The following is a 20,883-nucleotide window of genomic DNA, read 5'->3' as shown; positions in this document are numbered from 1 at the left end:
TTGGAAAAGCCGGCCTCAGGGCAGCCCAGGTAAAATGCAACTTGACCTTCAGAGAAGTTAGACCCTGAAACTTGGCCTTCCTAAAGTTAGCGTTAATTTGGCAACTGGAGGAAGGCACGTATTTGGAAAAGATGGTTCAGTCTGGGCCTGGGGATGTGGCTCAGTTGTAGAGCGGTTGCTTGGCTGCGTGAAGCCCTGGGTTCCATCCCCAGCACGGCTGAAACCAAACAGTCTGAAAGTTCCTTTCCGTTGGTACCTCAATTCATCCCGACAGAAAAAGTGCATATCAAAACCCTACCCTCGGCTGCCTGATACATCAAATAATACTCAGTTAATTGTTTCATGAATCAAAGTTGTGATAAAGGGAGAGGGGAAAAGTGAAGTGGCGGTTGTCCATATTATGTATTGGGTAAAACACCTGTTTTTCTAAGCGATATACCTTGCAACGCTGTTCTCCCAAGCTGTTTTGCCAAACTGCATTCCTTCAACAAACACTGAACGCATATCTGGGCAGGGATGACTGTTAGCTTTGGAGACAGAATGGTGGACACACAGAATGAACTCAAGATCAAAAGGGCCCGCTCAGGGAGTCTACATTTTGAGAAAGACATCAAGCATGAACTACTCCAATAAAGGAAGTTCAGAAAGCACTAGCTAATGAGATGGGGTATACCTGAGATAGGTGGAGGTGAAAGGCACTTTAGCCAGGTGATCAGGCAAGGCCTCTGATGTGGAATTGGAACCCTGGTGATGAGAGAAGTAGGCCTTGAGGCTGGGGAAGGAGGCCCAACAGAGCAGAATAGACCACAGACCTGGACAGGGAAACTTCTGCTGTTGAAAAAAACAGGAAGGCAGTAAGCTTTGCCTGGAGAAGAGAGGGCCAGAATGGTATGAGACAAGATGGGAAAGTTAGGGCTAGATCATGGTGGGGCTTGTAATACAGGAATGTATTTGGATCTGTTAACATACGCAAAGGTTTACTTCACAAGGGCTACATGTTTCCTAGTTGCTAAAGAGTAAGACTTGGAAGTAAATATAAGGGAAGGGGGCAAAATACAAGAGTGTTTGTGTTTGGAGATGTCCCTCACCCTTCCAAGCTTACCTCTACCCATGTCAGGGTCTACCTAATTCTCCATATATAGAGCCAGCTCTGCACATCACTTCTGAAAGAACATATTTAAAAACCCCAAAGCCAAATCCTGAACCTTTTGGTAATTGTGTGAAAGCCAGCTCCCCACTCAATGCTGAAAGGCACTTTTCAAAGGGGAGTGGTATGCTTCTACCCACTCTGGTATGGGGAAACTAAGGTACCAGAAGAGTGTGTGTCCTGGAAGGGTACGGATGGGAAAGAAGAGAAAGTGCTGTGTGTAAGGGAGAGGGAGGAAGTGGCACAAGGAATGCCATTTTCAGTACTTGGACCAGGCAAAGCTATTGCTAAGGAACACAGGAGCCAGAGTCATATTTATAAACACTTTATTCAGGTCATTATAGTGCGTGAGTTCCCATCTAAATGCACGGATACAAGAGAGGTATTACTAGGTTAATGCCGGAGCCAGTGGGTTACATGGGACTGCGTATTAAGGCTGAAGGGTGAGCACCAAGGATTCAGAGTCAGACCCAGCCAGGGACCCAGTGCTGAGGGTGTGCAGATGTCTCTAAACCAACAGCTGCTTTCTCACGGCTGGGCATACTGCAAGGCATGTCTCCAACATTAAATCATCTCAGTGATATCAGGGAAACAGATATTAAAGAAATGGAACCAGTTCCTGGTGCAGCTCAGCTGTTGCTGCTTTGTAAAGTCATACTAGCATGTAAACAAGCATTTTAGAACATTCTAGTAAAAGTGGGCCACAGAGCAATAAAGCTCATGTGTTTTTCTCTCTCAGTGCCTCCTAACCTGCTTTCATTCACACTGGAATTCCCACCTTTATGCCACATACCCTCATGTTAAGTCTAATGTATGTAACAAAAAGTCAGATGAGAAGAGCTATTTCCACAGCAGCATCCTGTGCAGTTTGTCACTGAAGAAAGCAGGCATCTTGGCTAGCTATCCTCTGTGAAGAGTCACTCACCGCTAACCAATGCCTCATCACAACCATAATTTAGAAGACTGATTTAAGAAGCAGAATATGAAAAAAAATAGGAAACAAACTTCAAAAAACTATCACCTCTGAGGACTGGATTAGGTAATGATCAACTGCACAGATGGTCTTACTTAAAGGGCTACAAAACTGTTGCTCAAGTAATTATTAGAAAGACAATGGAGCCCACAGCTGATGGTTTGCAAGAAGCTGGGAAAACTCTTTTGTTTACAAGTGAGAGGAAAGGATGAGAGCCTTGCTCCCCTCAACCCCACTGCAAAAGGCCGAAGCAGAAGGGATGGGAGCCATCTACAGCGTTTCAGAGACATGGCAGTGCTCAGGGTGTGGAAGGTCCACACACAACATTACCATTCTCCTTTTGAAGGACACCTTGAATTCCATTTGGCACTTTTCTGAATTTATCTGTCAGGGACAGACTTAAGGAAAATGTATTCATATTTAACTTTTTGGCAAACTAGGAACTTTGGTCATGTTCATAGTTCTATAAAAACTTTTTAAAGGGGTTATTTCTAATTAATATTTTAGCAAGTGATATATATAACAAGAAAGTAAACATCTTCATATCCAATAAAAGAGCAAAAATTCTTTACCAGCATCTTATTTTAAATACAGCAAGAGTCAGTACTGCTTACAAAAAGAAGACGGCTTACAAGGAACCAGAAAAGTATCAAAGTAAGGCACAGCCTATTATTGTCTCAGATCAGTATTAGGCAGTAGTGTTTTTCCTGGAAGGCACAAGTTGGAAATCTGATTACCCAATGGTTTAAAATGTGGCTCTGAAGATAATGTCAAATGACAGGAGAAAGAACTTGGAATGGATTCCCTTAACTGGAATCAATGGCAATGAATTAGTGACAACGTTAAGTCTAGATACAGTACTCTGGAGTCCAGATGTCCTCTGTTGCTCATAGGTAAATCTGTAAAGGCACTGTGCAAAACGGGGGCAAGCTGGCCCTCTGGTTTGGAGTGCATATTAAAAAACAAGGCACACAGCCTAGAAACCAAACTTTACATGAACAAAAAAAAAAAAAAATCATTTTGGAAATAACAGTAGGTAAGCTGGATAATGTAGCAGGTTCAAAGTCGAACGTCTTGAAGAGGTTTCCTGGACAGCAGGGTTGAGTTCCACCTGTTCTTCATTAAGAGACGCTCCATACTAAGATGAGGGGAGATTCAAAGATGAGGAGAAGGGCAGTTTAGTCTTTCAGAGAAAATCCAGAATGAGCAGGGACTGCAATCTAATTTTCTACAGGCTGCAGAGGGCTGGAGACTAGAGCACAAAGCATCCAAGCCACCACACCCATTCTTATTGAAAGGAAACATCCACCAGCATCCACGTAAGCAACGAATGGAAAACACACTTCTCTAGTTCCCAGATACTGGTCCAAAAGTGGCAATGAGTTCTTCCAATATTATATGTAATAGTAATGATAGTAAGAGTTGTGATATTTATTTATATAACTATTTTTTAAATTATATACTGGGTACCATCCTATGCACTTTGCATATATTTAATTAGATTTGTCCTCCTAACAAACAAGCTAAGTACCATTATTATCCCTATTTTACACATGAGGAAACTGAGGTCCTGAGACATTAAATTGCTTGTCTAAGACCACAGTGCTGGATGGTGGTGGAGCCTGGGTGGATCAGAGGCAGTCCATGCTTTTAATCATTACATCACAATAAAAGGAAATAGAAAATAAAAAATATATTAGGAAAGAAAAACCAGTTAATAGAGATGAATAAATTTTCCCTAACCTCAAAGGATCAATGTAAAAAATCTTGGACTTTAATCATACAAAACTCAAATATTAAAACATTCGCTAAGGAAATTCATAAAACCCTTGGACTGAGCTAACATTCAGAGGGGAATCATCTGGGAACACAGAGTAACTCACCAATGATGATGATGATGATAATGACCAGAACGCTGATCCCTATTGCCCACATCTGCAACAAAACACATGTCCACTTCACACTTCAACAAACAAGGAGTGCTTGCTGAAGAGCATCGTGTGAGGTGCACCACAGCCAGGAGCAATTCATAATTTCTAAAGTCTGAATTTAATATTCTCAATTAGGACTTGAAGGTTATTTACTTGCTTTTAAAAATACATTCCTGGGCTGGGGTTGTGGCTCAGCGGTAGAGCGCTCGCCTAGCATGTGCGAGGCCCTGGGTTCGATCCGCAGCACCACATAAAAATAAATAAAGATATGTGTCCAACTAAAAAATAAATATAAAAAATTAAAAATTAAAAAAATAAAATAAAAATATGTTCCAATGATCTGTGGCCCCTAGAAAGGCATCTGCTTGTGTATACACATTTTCCAGATAAGGAAGGGCTACTAACCCCTGTCCCAGGTATCTCAAGGTGTCACTTCTCAACTTCACAGACAGGACTGGTTGTGTGTGGGATCTGATCATGGCACGTTTGTTTACTAACTATGTAAAATCTGCTTCAGGCCATGCACTCTGTGTGGCTGTTTTCTCATCTTCTGTTAATGGACCTTTATTTTATTCATTTATTTATATGCGGTGCTTGGAATTGAACCCAGTGTCTCACACATGTGAGGCAAGTGCTCTACCACTGAGCTACAACTCCAGTCCCCAGTTGACCATGCATTTCTTTCCCTTGACCTTGGAGCCATTCACAGAACTACCTGCAAACTGACCACCAAGGCCAGCCTTCTCCTCTTAGTCTGTATTCATGGTTCTGAACGGCTCAGGTCAGAAGGGGCTTCTGTCTGTGATTGCTTTGGGACAATCTTGTTTTACATGTCTCTTAAGATTAGCCACAGAACCTGGGGAGTCCTACTTATGGGTAAGTAGAAAGGATGCTTATTTTAGATCCAAATGTTCATGCGTACAAAATCAAACCCACATCCTAGGTTCATGAAAGTCCAGCATTTGTAATCCTTTGAGAATGGAAAGGAGGCTTAATGGAAAGATCAGTTAAGAGAGTTACCTTGCAATTCTTCCACCAATATTTTCTCTTCAACTTGGCAGCACTTGTCTCAAATTGAGAAGCTCCTGCCTGCAACGCATCTGCACGATCGTCCAGCTCAGAGAGCTTCTGGTCTCTTTCTAGCACCTTGTCCACGTTGACTCTCATTATGTCCACCACCTAAACCAATGTGATCACAGTAAGTTACATATAAAGGAATGGGGGAACCAAAATCCAAATGAAATTTATTGGCACACTGTTTTCCAGATCATCACTTTATAACTTTGAGCCAAACTTCATTAAAAAAAAATGGGCCCTAATCTTTCATGATAAAACCACTCACAAACTAAGGATAGAAGGGAACTTCCCCACAATTAGTATCATACTCAATGGTGAGAGGCTGACAGCTTTCCTTCTAAGATCGGAAAGAGGGAACGGATGCTTACTTGCACTACTGCTATTCAACACTGTACTAAAGTCCTGGCCAGACCAGTTAGTCAAGAAAAGAAAAGCATCCAAGTTGGAAAGGACGAGTACAACTATCTCCATCTGTAGGTGATTCTATAGATACAGAAAAATCCCACAGAATCCACAAAAGCTACTAGCCTTAATAGATTCAGCCAAGTTGCAGAGTCTAAGATCAAGGTACAAATCAGTTGTGTTCTATATGCAAACAATGAACAATCTGAAAAGGAAATTAAGGAAACAACTGCCTTTACAACAGCATTCAAAAGAATAAAATACCTAGGAATACATCTAACCAAGGAGGTGAAAGACTTACAGAATGAAAACTAAAAATCTCTACTGAGAGAGAGTAAAGAGCAGCTTAAATGGGAAGATATCCCAGGTTCAAACATTCAAACTTAATATTGTCAAACTGTGAGGGTGGCAGTCCTCCCCAAAGTGACCCTGAGTCAACGCAATCCCGATTGTCATTTTTTCCCTCCCCTCAGAAAAATCCTAATGCTATTCCAATCACAGTGACTTTCTTCCATATTAATTGTAGGGAGACTTGAACAGGCAAAATGATATGGAAAACAGCTGAATAAGGTTGGAGGATTCACATCTCCAAATTTAAAACCCACTACAAACCTACAGTAATCCAAACTACGGTACTGGCATAAGGACAAAGACCAATGGAATAGATCGAGAGTCCAGAAATCAGAAAATCACAAATCAACTCAACCATTTCCCCCTGCCCCCTTGTGCTAGGAATTGAACCCAGGGCCTTGTGCATACAATGCAAGGTAAACTCTACCACTGAGCTATACCCCTTTTGAGGGGGGCGGGGTCAAGACCATCCAGTGAAGAAAGGAATAGTATTTTCAGTAAATAGTGCTGGTACAACCAGTTAGCCACACGCCAAAGAATGAATCTGCACCCCTACTTCCCCTCACACAAAAACTAACTCAAAGCAGATCAATGACCTCAATGTAAAAGCTAAAACTATAAAACCCTTAGGAGGAAAAATAAGGGTAATCTTCATGACTTCAGATTTGGGCCTGGATTCTTTAGTTTGATACCAAAAGTAAAAGCAACAACAACAACAACAAAAAAAGATCACTAATAAATTGGGCTTGATAAATATTAAAAACTTCTTTTACATCAAAGTATGTTATCAAGAATGTAAGTCAATCCATGTAATGAAGGAAATATTTGCAATCATATATCTAAAAATGGCTTAAGATCCAGGATACATAAAGTATTTTTACTAGTTAAAAACAAAAAGACAGATAACCCAATCAAAAATAGCTCCTTCTTCAAAGATATGCAACAACCCTATAAGCACATGAAAAGATGGTCAATATCACTATTTACTCATGCAAATCAAAACCACTGCACCCACAAGAATGGCTCTATTCCAAAACAGAGAAAACAAATGCTATCAGGGAAATAGAGAAACAGGAACCCTGGGGCACTGCTGATGAGAAATAAAATGGTGCAGCCACTGGGTAACAGTTTGGTAGTTCCTCAAAAAGTCAAATATAGAACTACCATAACGGTAAGGCCACTCCTAGGTAGACACTTAAGAGAAATGAAAACTATGTCTAATCAAAATCTTGTTCTTAAACACTCATATAAGTACAAGTCATGAGACTAAGAGGTGGAAGCAACTCAAACTGATGGATAAATAAACAAATAGTGGCATAAAATACAATGGAATATTACTCAGCCAGGAAAAGGAAAGGTACTGATACATCTAACAACTTGGATTAATGTTGAAAACATATTAAGTGAAAGAAACCAGACATAAAAGGCCACATGTTTTATGTTTCTTTTAATGATTTAAAAGGTACATCCATAGAAACAGAAAGCAGATGAGAAGTTACCAAGGAATGGGAGGAAGGGAAATGGGGAGTGATTACTAAATGCTTAGGAGTATTTTCAGGGATGATGAAAGTATTCTGAAACTAGAAGAGGTGATGGCTGTCAACACAATGAATACACTAAATACTTTAAAATAACTGATTATGTGTTAAGTGAATTTCACCTCCATAGAAAAGGGGAAAAAATCTTTCCTTTTAATTACTTTGGTTAAAAAAAAAATAGATGCAATTTGATTTTGTAAGTAAACAAAAGTTTCTGGTGAAAATCTAAAAGTTTCAGAATTAAGTTCATGAACCATCAAATCAAGACATTATTGTATGATTTAACAATATATCCAACTTAACTTTAACTGTACTTTTTAAGGGAACTAAATGCAGAAAGACCAAGATATTTTTGTTGGACAGTGACAGCTTTTAGGAACATGGAAATATGAGACAACTCCTCACACCATCTTCATGGGGTCCTGCATTATAGTGAAGGTCTTCTAACTCAAGAATTCTATAAATACAGATCAGTTGGGCTAGAGCAGTTTGTCAACATCCACCTTCTGCGTGCATTCAATGGTAACTGTCAGAGAAGAACTCTACAGATTTGCTCAGGCTGAGAAACTTGTTAAGACAGGCTATAAGACAAGGCATTCTGAAAAAAAAAAAAATGATCTGAAGGACTTGTTCCTTGCTTGAGCAATCTGTAAAACTGATCCTTAAAATTTTTTTTTAAGTGAGAGAGAGAGAGAGAGAGAGAGAGAGAGAGAGAATTTTTAATATTTATTTTTTAGTTCTCGGCGGACACAACATCTTTGTTGGTATGTGGTGCTGAGGATCGAACCCGGGCTGCACGCATGCTAGACGAGCGCGCTACCGCCTGAGCCACATTCCCAGCCCCTGATCCTTAAATTTTTCATTAGCCTATTTTATAAATCAATTCTTGGAAAATGTTACCAAATGTTTGTGTTTTGGGTATATGATTTGGGGGCAGAAAAATCAGCATAAAAACAGCAAAGTCTGACCTCTGCTTAGATCAGGGCTTCCAGAACATCAGGGGGCAGATTTTTGCTAGTTAAAATTTACTTTATATTCACACTTTTTTTTTGAAGGGCAGAACCCGAAAACAACTCAGTTTATTCCAAAATATTTCTAATTCCTAATGAATTTACTACACATTTCCCGTGGCCCTATGTTTATCGCTGACCCATCAATTTAAAACACAAGGCGTACATTTCCCACATGTCCCCAGTTCTGCTATATTCACACTTTTGATTTTTTTTCCTAAGCAGAATTATTTCCAGAGTATTTCCAAATTTGTCTAAAAATTTGTCTAAGATTCATGTTTTAGAATTTTAGAGCAATACCTCATCTACTTGATTTTGTGTCTGTTGAATTCTCCGATTACTGCCAGTGGCAGCACTGGAACCTGCAGGCGCACCTGCAGACCTGAAATGTACAAAGAAACAAGCACATACACATTATGATTCCACAGACATTTCTGTAAACACAAAGACTCCAGTCCAGATTCAGAACTAAAGCAAAATAAGAAACAAAAACAAAAATAAACTTGTACTGCAATAATGAACAAGGATTCTTAATATCCTTGTTAATTCCCAAGATTGTCCCACATTATAAAGTGATCAGGGTCGAAAATGAAGGTTTAATAGTTTCTTTGTGTCACTGAAGTGCCTGATCCCAAGATAGGTACACTTTTTTTTCTAATTGTTTTATTATTTTGGTACTGGGGATTGAACTCAGGGGCACTCAACCACTGAGCCACATTTCCAGCCCGATTTTGTATTTTATTTAGAGACAGGGTCTCACTGAGATGCTTAGCATCTCGATTTTGCTGGCTTTGGACTCTGGATCCTCCTGCCTCAGCCTCTGGAGCTGCTGGAATCACAGGTGTGTGCCACTGAGCCTGGCTCTAATTATTTTTTACTTGTTTTAAAAGCATGTATCTGCTTAAATCTACTCAATATTCTCCAGATCTTTTTACTGTAGCAAAGACACACATAAATTTTAAAAAATAGGAAAAAAACTAACTTATAGTTATGAACAATTACAGAATGTCCCTTTTTCATTATGAAAAAATAGAACCATTTACAGAAACAAGATCAGGAACACTAGGATAGAGATGGGGTGGTGTGAATGGATGAAATGAAGCTATGCTCTCTTAGAAAGGTACTCATTATTTTTTTTCTTACAATCTTCATCAAATGTTTCATTTTTCCCCATGCAGATCTTTATAATCACTCCAGCTTTGAAGTCCTTATTGCCTCCATTACTTGGCTGGCATCACTTTGATTGCTCTGTATGTACATGATTTTTAAATATATATAAAGTCTTGCCTACCCTAATAGAGCACAGGTTCCTGGTCTCAGAATTCTCTTCTCTGTATCCAAGACAGTACCTACCGCGGGCCTTGCTACACAATCAAGGATTCACTGATTCAACAGTTATTTCCAATCTACATTGTGTCAATAACCAGGAACCAGGGGACACAGCAGATCTGAGTACTGCCCTTAAAGAGTTTAGGGTGTGGTAGTAGATAAGGACTGGACTCGGGAGCTGCTGCGTAAGCCCCGTCCAGGTACTTCCTCCTTAATCCTCAGAACTCTCAAGGAGATACTCTGTTACCCCCATTTTACAGATGAGAGGAGTGAGATTTGGAAGTCAACACAGCTGGCTGCAGAGAGCCCGGTCCTAATTCCTCAGAGGTAGCTCTCCAACACCGTGACCCCTTTTCTGGCACAGCAACCTGGACAGGTACACTCCCAAGTGCTGCGCTTGGGCTTCCTCTGAGGGTGACCACTGGGCAGGCTGGAGGGAAATACTGGGTCCTCGTGATTCTCTGAACGTTCCCGGTGGAAACACCGACTATTTAGGGGCCAGTGCAAGGCGGCTTTTGCTCAAGCCCAGGGCGAAGGCCCGCGGTCTCTCCAGCTCGGCAGCTCCCGGGGCTCCCGGGCCCTCACGAGGTGCTGGTCTGCTCTGGCCGCAGCGGCCTCACGACGGGGCCCAGGTCCTTTCGCTTGCACTTCCGCAGCCCAGCGGCGGCCGGGAGGGGAGCTCCCGGGCGAGCGCAGTCGTCGCCGGCCTCCTGCGGACCTCGGGGAAGGAGCCAGGGTGCGGGTGGGGCCGCCGCTTCCTCCGGGAAGAGCGGCCGCCCCGCCCGACGGCCGCGGGGCGCTCCGGGGGAACGGCGGCGCCACTGGACGTCCCGACCCGTCTGCGGCCGGCCCCGGGGCCGCCGCCCACCCCCAGGCCCCGAGCGTGCCGCGGAAGCCCGCCCGGCCTCGGCCCGCGTCCGAGCGCCGGACGGCCACCCCCGGGCGGTGCGGGAGGCCCTGGCGCCGGCCGCCGCCTGCGGGGCCCGAAGCCGCCGGCGTCGCGGCGCGTCACTCACATTTTGGCGGCGGGCGAGGGTCCGCGGAGCTGCGCAGCGGGCTGAGGAGGTCGGGGAGGTGGGCGGGGCGGCGCGCCGATGACGTCTCCGGGCGCGGGTGGGCGGGGCGCGTCGGCCGCCGAGGGCGCGCCGGAAGTGGGCGGGCCGAGGACGACCTAAGGGAGCCGCCCCCGCCTGGCCCCGCCCCGCGTCCTGCGGGCCTGCGCTGCCGAGTGCCGAGGGTGCAGTCTCCAGCGCCCGCCCGCACCGCCTGGCGTCCCTCCCTCCTGGTCTGCAGGGCGCCCGCCCGAGGTGCCTTAGGCGCAGGAACGGGGATGTGAGGCAAGCGCGGGGCGTCCGGGCAGTTTCTCCGGTGGAGACATCAGCGACCGCGTCCGTGCTTCGCCTTAGCGTCCCACGTGAACCTAGTGGTCCTGCGGAGACCCTGCGCTTTTCATAGAAAGTGGTTACAACGAAGTAGGGAGTCCTTTGGAGGCATCTTCACAGCTTGGGTCGGGCGAGGTTCCCGCTCTCTGGGCTAGAAGTTTATCTTGTATCCGTGTGACAGGCAGGATACAAGAAAAACGCCACCCGGGGCACAGGACCAGGAGAGGAGTCTGCAGTGGGACCACTGGATTGCTGTTTTCCTCTTCCGGATTTGTCCCATTACCAGGGCAACTCCTGCTGTGACAGTGGCCCACTTTATGCTTTGAATACAACCCTCGCTGCTCTGCCACTGCGACTTATTTTTGAAATGGCCATGTTTCTGTCTCCTCCCCTCCCCTTCCCCCTACCTAATCTCAGGGGAAACAGGATCGCCTTTCTTCACCATCCTAGGCGGAGTTATCTGCCCTGAGTACACACCCGCCATAGGAACAAAGTAATCCAGCCTTTGGGGGTGGTACCAGAAGACCTCGGAAAAGGCTATCTTCCAAATTAACAAGTGGATTACAACTCCAGACAGAGAACACATGGACTGTAGCCTTTGAGTCACCTGTTCCTGCCGAGGGGCAGAATCTTAACCTCTGGGACAGAAGTCCTTGTGTTCCTTCTTTGCTAGCAAAGCAATAAACCTTCTTTTTTCTTTTTCTCAAAACTGTGTCCTTGTTATTGGATTGGCATCAGGGACAAGGACCAAGCTTTCAGCAACACTGCCGCTAGTTATATAAAGTCACCAAAAGGTACAAACAAACTAGAGTCTCAGGCCTGCAGGGAGGCATCAGACCAACACAGGAGGAGACTGGCTCAGACACTAGGGCTTGCTTGAGCCATGCTCTCCCTGAAGCCCACTCTGCTTTAGGGAGTGAACTTTTGCTTTTATTTTTATTATTTTTTTAATATTTATTTTTTAGTTCTCGGGGGACACAACATCTTTGTTTGTATGTGGTGCTGAGGATCAAACCCGGGCCGCTCGCATGCCAGGCGAGCACGCTACCGCTTGACCACATCCCCAGCCCAACTTTTGCTTTTAATAAACCTCCTCTGGCTGCTTCTCCCCTGCCTCTTGCCCAATTCTATGTTCAACATGTGTGAGAAACAACCTTGCCTATCCAAGCCCAAAGACTGGACAAAGAGGCACAAGCAACAGCAAAAAGCAAGGCTCTACCTTAATGAAGGTCTTGCAAGATCAGGTGTCAGATAGCCTGGTGTTGTTACCGCTGTTGACCGGTGACGAGTTCTTGCTCCCCAATGTTGAAGAATAACACCAAAGAAGCACGCCGAGGCAAGGCCAGAGTAGAAATTAGAAATTTATTAAAAGACAGAAGAAAAGACTTCTCCCGGAGGAAGAAGGGGACCCAAAAGGTGGAATCCGTGGAAGTGCAGTTGTCTCCCCTTTTTATAGTTCTTTCAGGAATGTAGGTTGGAAGGCCCGAGGGGTGGGACACAGGTGGGCCAAAGAAGTAATCTGGGCATTTCCGAGTCAAGTTTGCTGTTCATTAACATTTCTTTGGGATGGGCTATCTCCAAGTCTGTTGGGGGCTGTATCCTAGGCTTCATTAACATTTCTTTGGGATGGGCTGTCTTCAAATCTGTTGGGGGATGTTCATTAACATTTCTTCCAGGTGGACTTTGGCCTAGGGCCTTTTCGGAACTTTATTAACATTCCATGAGTTGTCCTGTTTTCCCTGAGTCATTCCCAGCATGGCCTCCATTTTAGATTTCACTCGATATTAGACCCGATTTACCTAACTACACTGACTACCTAACTTTAAATCTGGCTTCAGTGTCAGCCCCAGAGTGGATACAACTAGTGTTTTGTACCCTAGAGTGCATGGTCCCTCCCCCAGGTCTTCCTTGGTTGAGTACTATAGTGTACACAATCTTTCCAGTTGTCACCTAGGTTTTACTGTCTCCTTTTGGGTTATTTAAAGAAATATATTTTGAGTTGTCCCCATCTCCCTTCATTCTCAATACCCTTGGATTGAGTGCCTTTTGGCACATACATACTTTATCTCTGTTGGTCAGGTAGGCCCCTTCCTTCTCACCTACTCTTTGTCAAGGGGTTGTGAATTTTTACACTCCAGTATTAACTGCTTTAACTTTTCATTCTACATTCTCCTCCAGCTGTCTTTTTTTTTTTTTTTTGGGGCGGGGGGGCATACCAGGGATTGAACTCCGAGGCACTAGACTGCTAGGAGCCACAGCAAAAATATTGATACAGGCACCTTTGGGTTTAGTGACTGCCAACCAGCCATTCAGATTATGATTATGTTAAGTTACATTATGGTAATTGTCTCCTGCTGTTTACCTGGGCCCGTTTCGGGACTCAGGTTACTCATGTCACTCTTGTAATGGGAGAGTTCCCATTGGTTGGGAAAGGATGGTAGGAGGGTGTTCCGGGGGAAGTGGGCCCCCCCCCCCCGGCTCAGGTAGACCACACGTGGTGGACCCACTTGTTAGGGGACGCACACGGCCTCTCACAAAATAAAACTTTGTCTCAGTTTGACTGGCTTGTGTTTTTGTGCCCAACCGGGTTGCAAGATTGCAAGCCGGCGTGCACTGACAGCCCAGCAGGGAAGCGCTCAGCAGGGGTGCGGCAGGCAGTGCTCGGCGATAGCAGCGGCAGGAGCGGAGCTCAGCCAGCCCGCTGGACCCGGGGCCAAGCAGCCTGCAGCATTTTGGTGGCCCTGTACGGGGAACGCCCAAAATTTAAAGGTGAGTAATATCGCTCGCCCCTAAGGAAAGGCGACAGAATGGGTATTTCTGTTTTGATTTATTCTGCTTTTATTTCAGGCTCTCTAGCCTTACAATTTTGTCAGGCAAATTGGGAAAAATGGCTAGCTCAAGGTTTGAAGTTATTCGGCCCTGAGAGAGAGAAAATTGACATAATCATTTTCCTCCTCTCCGTTTCTGTTTCATTCTGTTTTGGCTTTCTTCTATCCTATCTTATTGGGTTACGTTACCTTTATAGTAGATTAGAATCTAGTAAAAAACAAACCGAAAAACTGTTAAGTAAATTGTTAGAGGTCCAAGCCATGGCAGAAAACATATTAGGTCAAGCAAAACAAAAGGTCTCTCAAGCTAGTCAGATAGAAGAAAATTTGAACAAGGCAAGCTCAGGGAAAAAACGGTCGTCAGATAGGGAGGCTGCTACTAACTCCGTTCCACCACCAGAGGGCATAGTTCAACCAACAGCTTTACCTGCCTCCATAGATGATGAACGGAATCCTGAGGCGGGACCCCAAAAACTAGCATGCCCTGTAGTTGAGCAGGGAGAAGAAAGAGAACGAGTTTACCGTGCCTTAGATTTCAAAATAATAAAGCAATTAAAGGAAGCTGTAGCAGCCTACGGCCCGGCCGCTCCCTTCACAGTCAGTATGGTCGAATCTATTACCGGCTGGAACTTAACACCAGCAGATTGGGCTAACGTGTGTAATTCTGTGCTAAATAGAGGACAGTATTTATTATGGAAAATTGCCAATGAGGAATTTTGCAAGGAGACAGCTAGGCGAAATGCAGAAGCAGGTTACCCTGAACGAGACCTGAAAATGTTACTGGGAAAAGAGGAATTTGAAGGGCAGATGCAACAGCTCAGATATGATCCTGGCGTATACGCTCAGGTCGCTATAAATGCAATTAAGGCATGGAAAACTTTAAAGGGACAAGGGGATTTTCAAGGTCAACTATCTAAGATAATACAAGGAGTTAATGAGCCCTACGCTGACTTTGTAGCTAGACTTATTGAAGCAGCCTCTGAGACATTTGAAAATACAGAACAGGCAATGCCATTTATAAAACAGCTGGCTTACGATCAAGCAAATCGTTGCTGCAAAGAGGTCATTAGACCGTGGAAACAGGAAGATTTAAACACATATATTAAATTATGTAGAGACATTAATGAACAAGGACAAGTCATGGCAGCTGAAGTAAAACAGGCTTTAAGTACCAAGCCAAAAACATGCTATAATTGCAATCAAGAAGGGCATTTTAAAAGAAATTGCCCCATAGGAGGAGGGTTTAACAAAGCTAGGTATCAAAAGAGTAGAATCCCGGGTATTTGCCCACGATGCCATAGAGGGAGACATTGGGCTAATGAATGCCATTCTCAAACCACCATAGAGGGTATTCCGTTATCAAAAAATGGACAAAGACCAAGTGTCTACCCACGATATCGTGGAGAAAGGCATCAGGCCCCGTTGTCAAAAAACGAATTGGAGGGCCCAATGCCCCGGGGCCCAAAACCACAAATATACGGGGCAATGGAGGAACCCAGCAGCACCATCAAGGTGGTGCCCAGGACGCATTATCCATTAGATCCCTCATCAGACAGACTAGAGGGAGCGCAGGGTTGGACATCTGTGCCTCTGCCAGAGCAGTATTAACTCCAGAGATGGGAGTTCAAATCATTCCCACAGGAGTAAAAGGACCTCTTCCCCAGGGAACAGTAGGCTTATTATTAGGACGCAGTTCTTCTACACTTAAAGGACTTATGATAAGTCCTGGGGTAATTGATCCCGATTATGAGGGTGAAATAAAAATTATAGCTAGTTCTCCAAGAGGTATATCAGTAATTTCATCAGGAGATAGAATAGCACAGTTATTAATAATACCAAGCCTACATGATAAATTTTCCAGTTGTAATGTAGAAAGAGGTTCCAAGGGATTAGGCTCCACAGGTGTAGATTGGGCTATGCTATCTTTAAATTTAGATTCTCGCCCTATGCTAAAATTAAATATTCAAGGGCATGATTTTAATGGACTGCTGGACACAGGCGCTGACCTCAGCATCATATCTCGCCAGGAATGGCCTAAACATTGGCCATTACAGCAAGCGACCCAAACGCTTAGAGGCCTAGGAGTGGCAACTAATCCCCATAGAAGTGCAATGGTATTAGATTGGAGGGATCCTGAAGGATGTGAAGGAACTATACAGCCCTATGTATTGGACCATCTCCCCATAAATTTATGGGGACGAGACGTCCTAGATCAATTAGGATTGACATTAACAAATAACGTCAATCCTAACTCGCCCACTACTAGGGCAAAACAAGGCTTTAAAAAAGAAAAGAGATTAAGAGATCAAGAACAAGATATAACAGCACCAATTCAAGTAGATCAAGAGATAGATAAACATGGATTGGGTTTTCAAAAAGGGCCACTGAGACAATCAAAATTACTTGGAAATCAGAAAGACCAGTGTGGGTTCCTCAGTGGCCCCTAACTAAAGAAAAGATACAAGTAGCCCATGATCTGGTCAAACAGCAATTAGCGGAAGGACATATACAACCTTCCGTATCTCCCCATAATACTCCCATTTTTGTTATTAAAAAGAAATCTGGTAAATGGAGATTATTACAAGATTTTAGAGCCATTAATAATGAGATGGTTATTATGGGACCTGCTCAATCAGGGATTCCCCAATTGTCTGCTCTACCAAAAACCTGGCATGTTCTAGCTATAGATATTAAAGATTGTTTCTTCTCAATTCCAATTCATCCCGAGGATAGTCCGCATTTTGCATTTACTATCCCTGCACTGAATCATGAAGGTCCTGATCAGAGATATGAATGGAAAGTACTCCCTCAAGGGATGGCTAACAGCCCAACTTTGTGCCAAATTTATGTTGATAAAGCAATCCAGCCACTTAGAAATCAAAACCCTGAACTACAGATATTTCACTATATGGATGATGTGTTAATGGCACATAAAGATAAAAACACATTGCTAGAATGTTATGCCACGCTTACAAACTTATTAAAAAATTATAATCTAGAGATAGCAATAGATAAAGTACAATTAAATCTTCCAATTAATTATTTAGGAGTTCTATTATCCTCAACCATGGTCCGTCCACCAAAAATTCAAATACGAGTAGATCAACTCAAATCACTTAATGACTTTCAAAAGTTATTGGGAGATATAAATTGGATAAGGCCTTATCTAGGCATACCAACAGGAGAATTAGGACCTTTATTTGATATTTTAAAAGGTCCATCAGATCCAAATTCACCCCGCATGTTAACGCCTGAAGCTAGAAAGGCATTAAAAATCATTGAAACATATATGGAAAATATGCATTTGGATAGAATTGATATAAGTTTGCCTTTATTATTTATTGTATTACCGACAAAAAATATTCCTACAGGGGTATTTTGGCAAGAAGGTCCATTATTATGGATACATTTATCTTATTCTCCTAATACTATTCTTACTAGATATCCTGAGGCTGTAGGGCAATTAATACTCAAAGGAATAAAAGCAGCAAAAGGAGTGTTTGGGATTTCTCCCAATAAAATTATTACTCCATATACTATGGATCAAATTGATGAGTTAGCTAATGAGTTAAATACTTGGGCAATAATCATGTGTAAATCAAATGTTTCATTTGATAATCATTTACCATCTAATCCTTTGTTGTCTTTTTGGTCTAAGCATCCTGTAGTTTTTCCAAAAATGACAAGAAAAACCCCTATCATAAATGCTCCAAATATATTCACTGATGGGTCAAACAATGGTACAGCAGCAGTAGTTACTCCTGATCAAACTTTTACATTTTTAGTACCCAAACAATCAGCTCAAAAGGTAGAGCTTAATGCAGTATTGCAAGCTTTTATGATGTTCAAAGATTCTACATTTAATTTATTTTCTGATAGTCAGTATGTAGTTAATGCTATCGTATCTCTTGAAGATGCTGGTAGGATTTCTCCTTCCTCTACTGTTTTCTCTTTGTTCTCTGCTATACAAAGTCTAATCTGGGATAGAAAGGATCCATTCTTTATAGGACATATCAGAGCACATACAGGATTGCCTGGAGCCCTTAGTTTGGGTAATGAACTAGCAGATAAATCTACACATGACATACATATTTTCTCCACAATAGAAGAAGCTATAAATTTTCATAAAAGGTTCCATGTCAATGCTAATACTTTACAAAAACGTTTTAAAATAACTAAAGAACAAGCCAGACATATAATAAAACAATGTCAAAATTGTGTGACATTTTTGCCACAAGTTAATCTTGGAGTCAATCCTAGAGGACTGATACCTAACCATATTTGGCAGATGGACGTCACACACTTGCCAGAATTTGGAAAATTAAAATATTTACATGTTACAGTTGATACTTCTTCTGGATTTTTGATGGGCTCCCTTCATCCCGGAGAAAAAACTAAAGATGTTATAGCTCATTGCTTACAAAATTTTGCCACTGTGGGTGTTCCTAAACAGTTAAAAACCGATAACGGTCCTGGTTACATCTCCAAGTCTTTTAAACAATTTTGCTCATCATTTGGCATTACTCATATAACAGGAATCCCATACAACCCACAGGGACAAGGCATAGTTGAAAGAGCTCATCAAACTATACAAATGTACTTATTAAAGCAAAGGGAGGGAATTAGTAAGGGGTATATATCCCCCAAAGATAAACTTAAAATAACCCTTTTTACTCTAAACTTTCTAAATTTGGATTCATCAGGACTTAGTGCTGCGGAAAGACATATGTATCCGAAAAATGTACATAAGCCTAAGGTACTTTGGAAAGATATTCTAACAGGACAATGGAAAGGTCCGGACCCAGTAATAGTCTGGAGTCGGGGCTCCGTCTGTGTTTTTCCACAGGAGGAACAGCAACCAATTTGGATTCCACAGAGATTAACTAAAACAATTTCTACAGAAAAAGAAGATGATTTGACTCAAATCCATAACAGCTGATATCCAGAGTTCCAGCCTGGCTATTCTTACATCTGTGACAGTGATTAACCATGGTGCCTTTTTCAATATCTATTTTATTATTTGCATTTTTCCCACATCATAAAGTTCTATTTTATTTTATTTTACCTTATTTTTTAAGCTCATACAAACCTAGGTTAATGTTTTTCTGATCAGCTTTATTTTTTGACTGTGTTTTATTTTTTTTTTAACTGTAAAGTTTTTAAACATTGCAATGGAGATTTCACCTAGCTATAGCTACAAGGCCTTTATTTACTATTGTCTTATATGTTCTATGTTATGTATGCACTGTTTTGTGTTGTATGTCTGTATGTGTGTATGTCCATATTTCATTTATAAGGAGCGCTCATGTATAAATAGATACAAATATAAAAAAAAATTTTAAGTCACGTGACTTATATGGTTTAATTTACTTTAGGTAAACAGCTGTTATTAAATTTTGCTTTTAAAGGTGGTTAACAGATCTGTTTGTTTACTTTCACCTTTCCTTTTCATTATATTTCATAATTCTGTTCAGGATAATGTCTCTTTAGCAACATGGCCATAATTCCCATCTCCATCCCAGTGCCGGTGAAGACTAAGATAAAACCAAACTACAACTTTTATGATAGCTATCACAATAAACTGTATAAACTGATACATCAATCAATATAACTCAATAAGACTGCTCAATCAAGGATTTAATTTACTTTGGGAGGAAATGGACATATTGATAGACTCCTCCACTTTGAACTGCTCAATCAAGGACTTAATTTACTTTGGGAGGAAATGGACATATTGATAGACTCCTCCACTTTGAACTGCTTACACAACTTGCCTGGACTATGTATCACCTGTATGCATTGTGCTCTATTTGTTGATACAGCGAACTGGTAGTGCTAAATATCTTAGCCGATGTGTCACCAGTGTTTCCAAAGGAGCCGTCAATTGGCTTGGTGTCGTGGCAATTCTGCGTCTTTCTCCCTTCTGCTAGTGATGGTCTAAATTTGGGGGCCAACAGAGGTGAGGCAAGAACCTCACCCCCCCACTGGCACCAAGGTTAAATTTGGGGGCCAACAGAGGTGAGGCAAGAACCTCACCCCCCCACTGGTGCTTAGGCCTATCCACAAGCATGGCTATGCTGGACCGGTAGTCAGTGACGGGTTGATCTGGTTACAGTGGATTCAACCTAAGACAGGAAACTGACGTGTAAAGGTCAGTTCTCCCATGACGGGTAAGAACCACATGTTAATTGGACAACCTAACAGGCACGGTCCCTAGCCACATTTGCCTGTTGTTTAATTAAACAGAAGGGGGCAGATGCTAGGAGCCACAGCAAAAATATTGATACAGGCACCTTTGGGTTTAGTGACTGCCAACCAGCCATTCAGATTATGATTATGTTAAGTTACATTATGGTAATTGTCTCCTGCTGTTTACCTGGGCCCGTTTCGGGACTCAGGTTACTCATGTCACTCTTGTAATGGGAGAGTTCCCATTGGTTGGGAAAGGATGGTAGGAGGGTGTTCTGGGGGAAGTGGAGCCCCCCCCCCCCGGCTCAGGTAGAACACACGTGGTGGACCCACTTGTTAGGGGACGCACACTGCCTCTCACAAAATAAAACTTTGTCTCAGTTTGACTGGCTTGTGTTTTTGTGCCCAACCGGGTTGCAAGATTGCAAGCCGGCGTGCACTGACAGCCCAGCAGGGAAGCGCTAGCAGGGGTGCGGCAGGCAGTGCTCGGCGATAGCAGCGGCAGGAACGGGGCTCAGCCAGCCCGCTCGACCCGGGGCCAAGCAGCCTGCAGCACTAGACCACTGAGCCACATCCCCAGCCCTATTTTGTATTTTATTTAGAGACAGGCTTTGCCAGCCATCTTTCTTATGTTGCTGAAAGCTTGGTCCTTGTACCTGATGCCAAACCAATAACAAGGACACAGTTTTGAGAAAAAAGGAAAAGAAGGTTTATTGCTTTGCTAGC

At 42.8% G+C, this 20,883-nt stretch overlaps 1 protein-coding gene across 1 annotated transcript; it reads right to left on the bottom strand.

Annotated features, from left to right (window-relative positions):
* Nucleotides 1-1,456: 1,456 nt before the first annotated feature.
* On the bottom strand, nt 1,457-10,841 carry Vamp3 (vesicle associated membrane protein 3). Its single transcript, XM_026386060.2, has 5 exons — nt 10,775-10,841; nt 8,730-8,811; nt 5,072-5,230; nt 4,004-4,055; nt 1,457-3,258 (listed from the first exon to the last, which is right to left on the bottom strand). Coding segments are annotated over exons 1-5 (312 nt in total). The 5' UTR covers nt 10,777-10,841; the 3' UTR covers nt 1,457-3,241.
* Between the last annotated feature and the right edge of the window lie 10,042 nt (nt 10,842-20,883).

This window comes from Urocitellus parryii, chromosome 11 (genome assembly GCF_045843805.1).
Source record: "Urocitellus parryii isolate mUroPar1 chromosome 11, mUroPar1.hap1, whole genome shotgun sequence".
NCBI classification, from domain to species: domain Eukaryota; kingdom Metazoa; phylum Chordata; class Mammalia; order Rodentia; family Sciuridae; genus Urocitellus; species Urocitellus parryii.
Note: the sequence above shows the minus strand (reverse complement) of the source record. Positions and strands in the feature narration are given on the sequence as shown.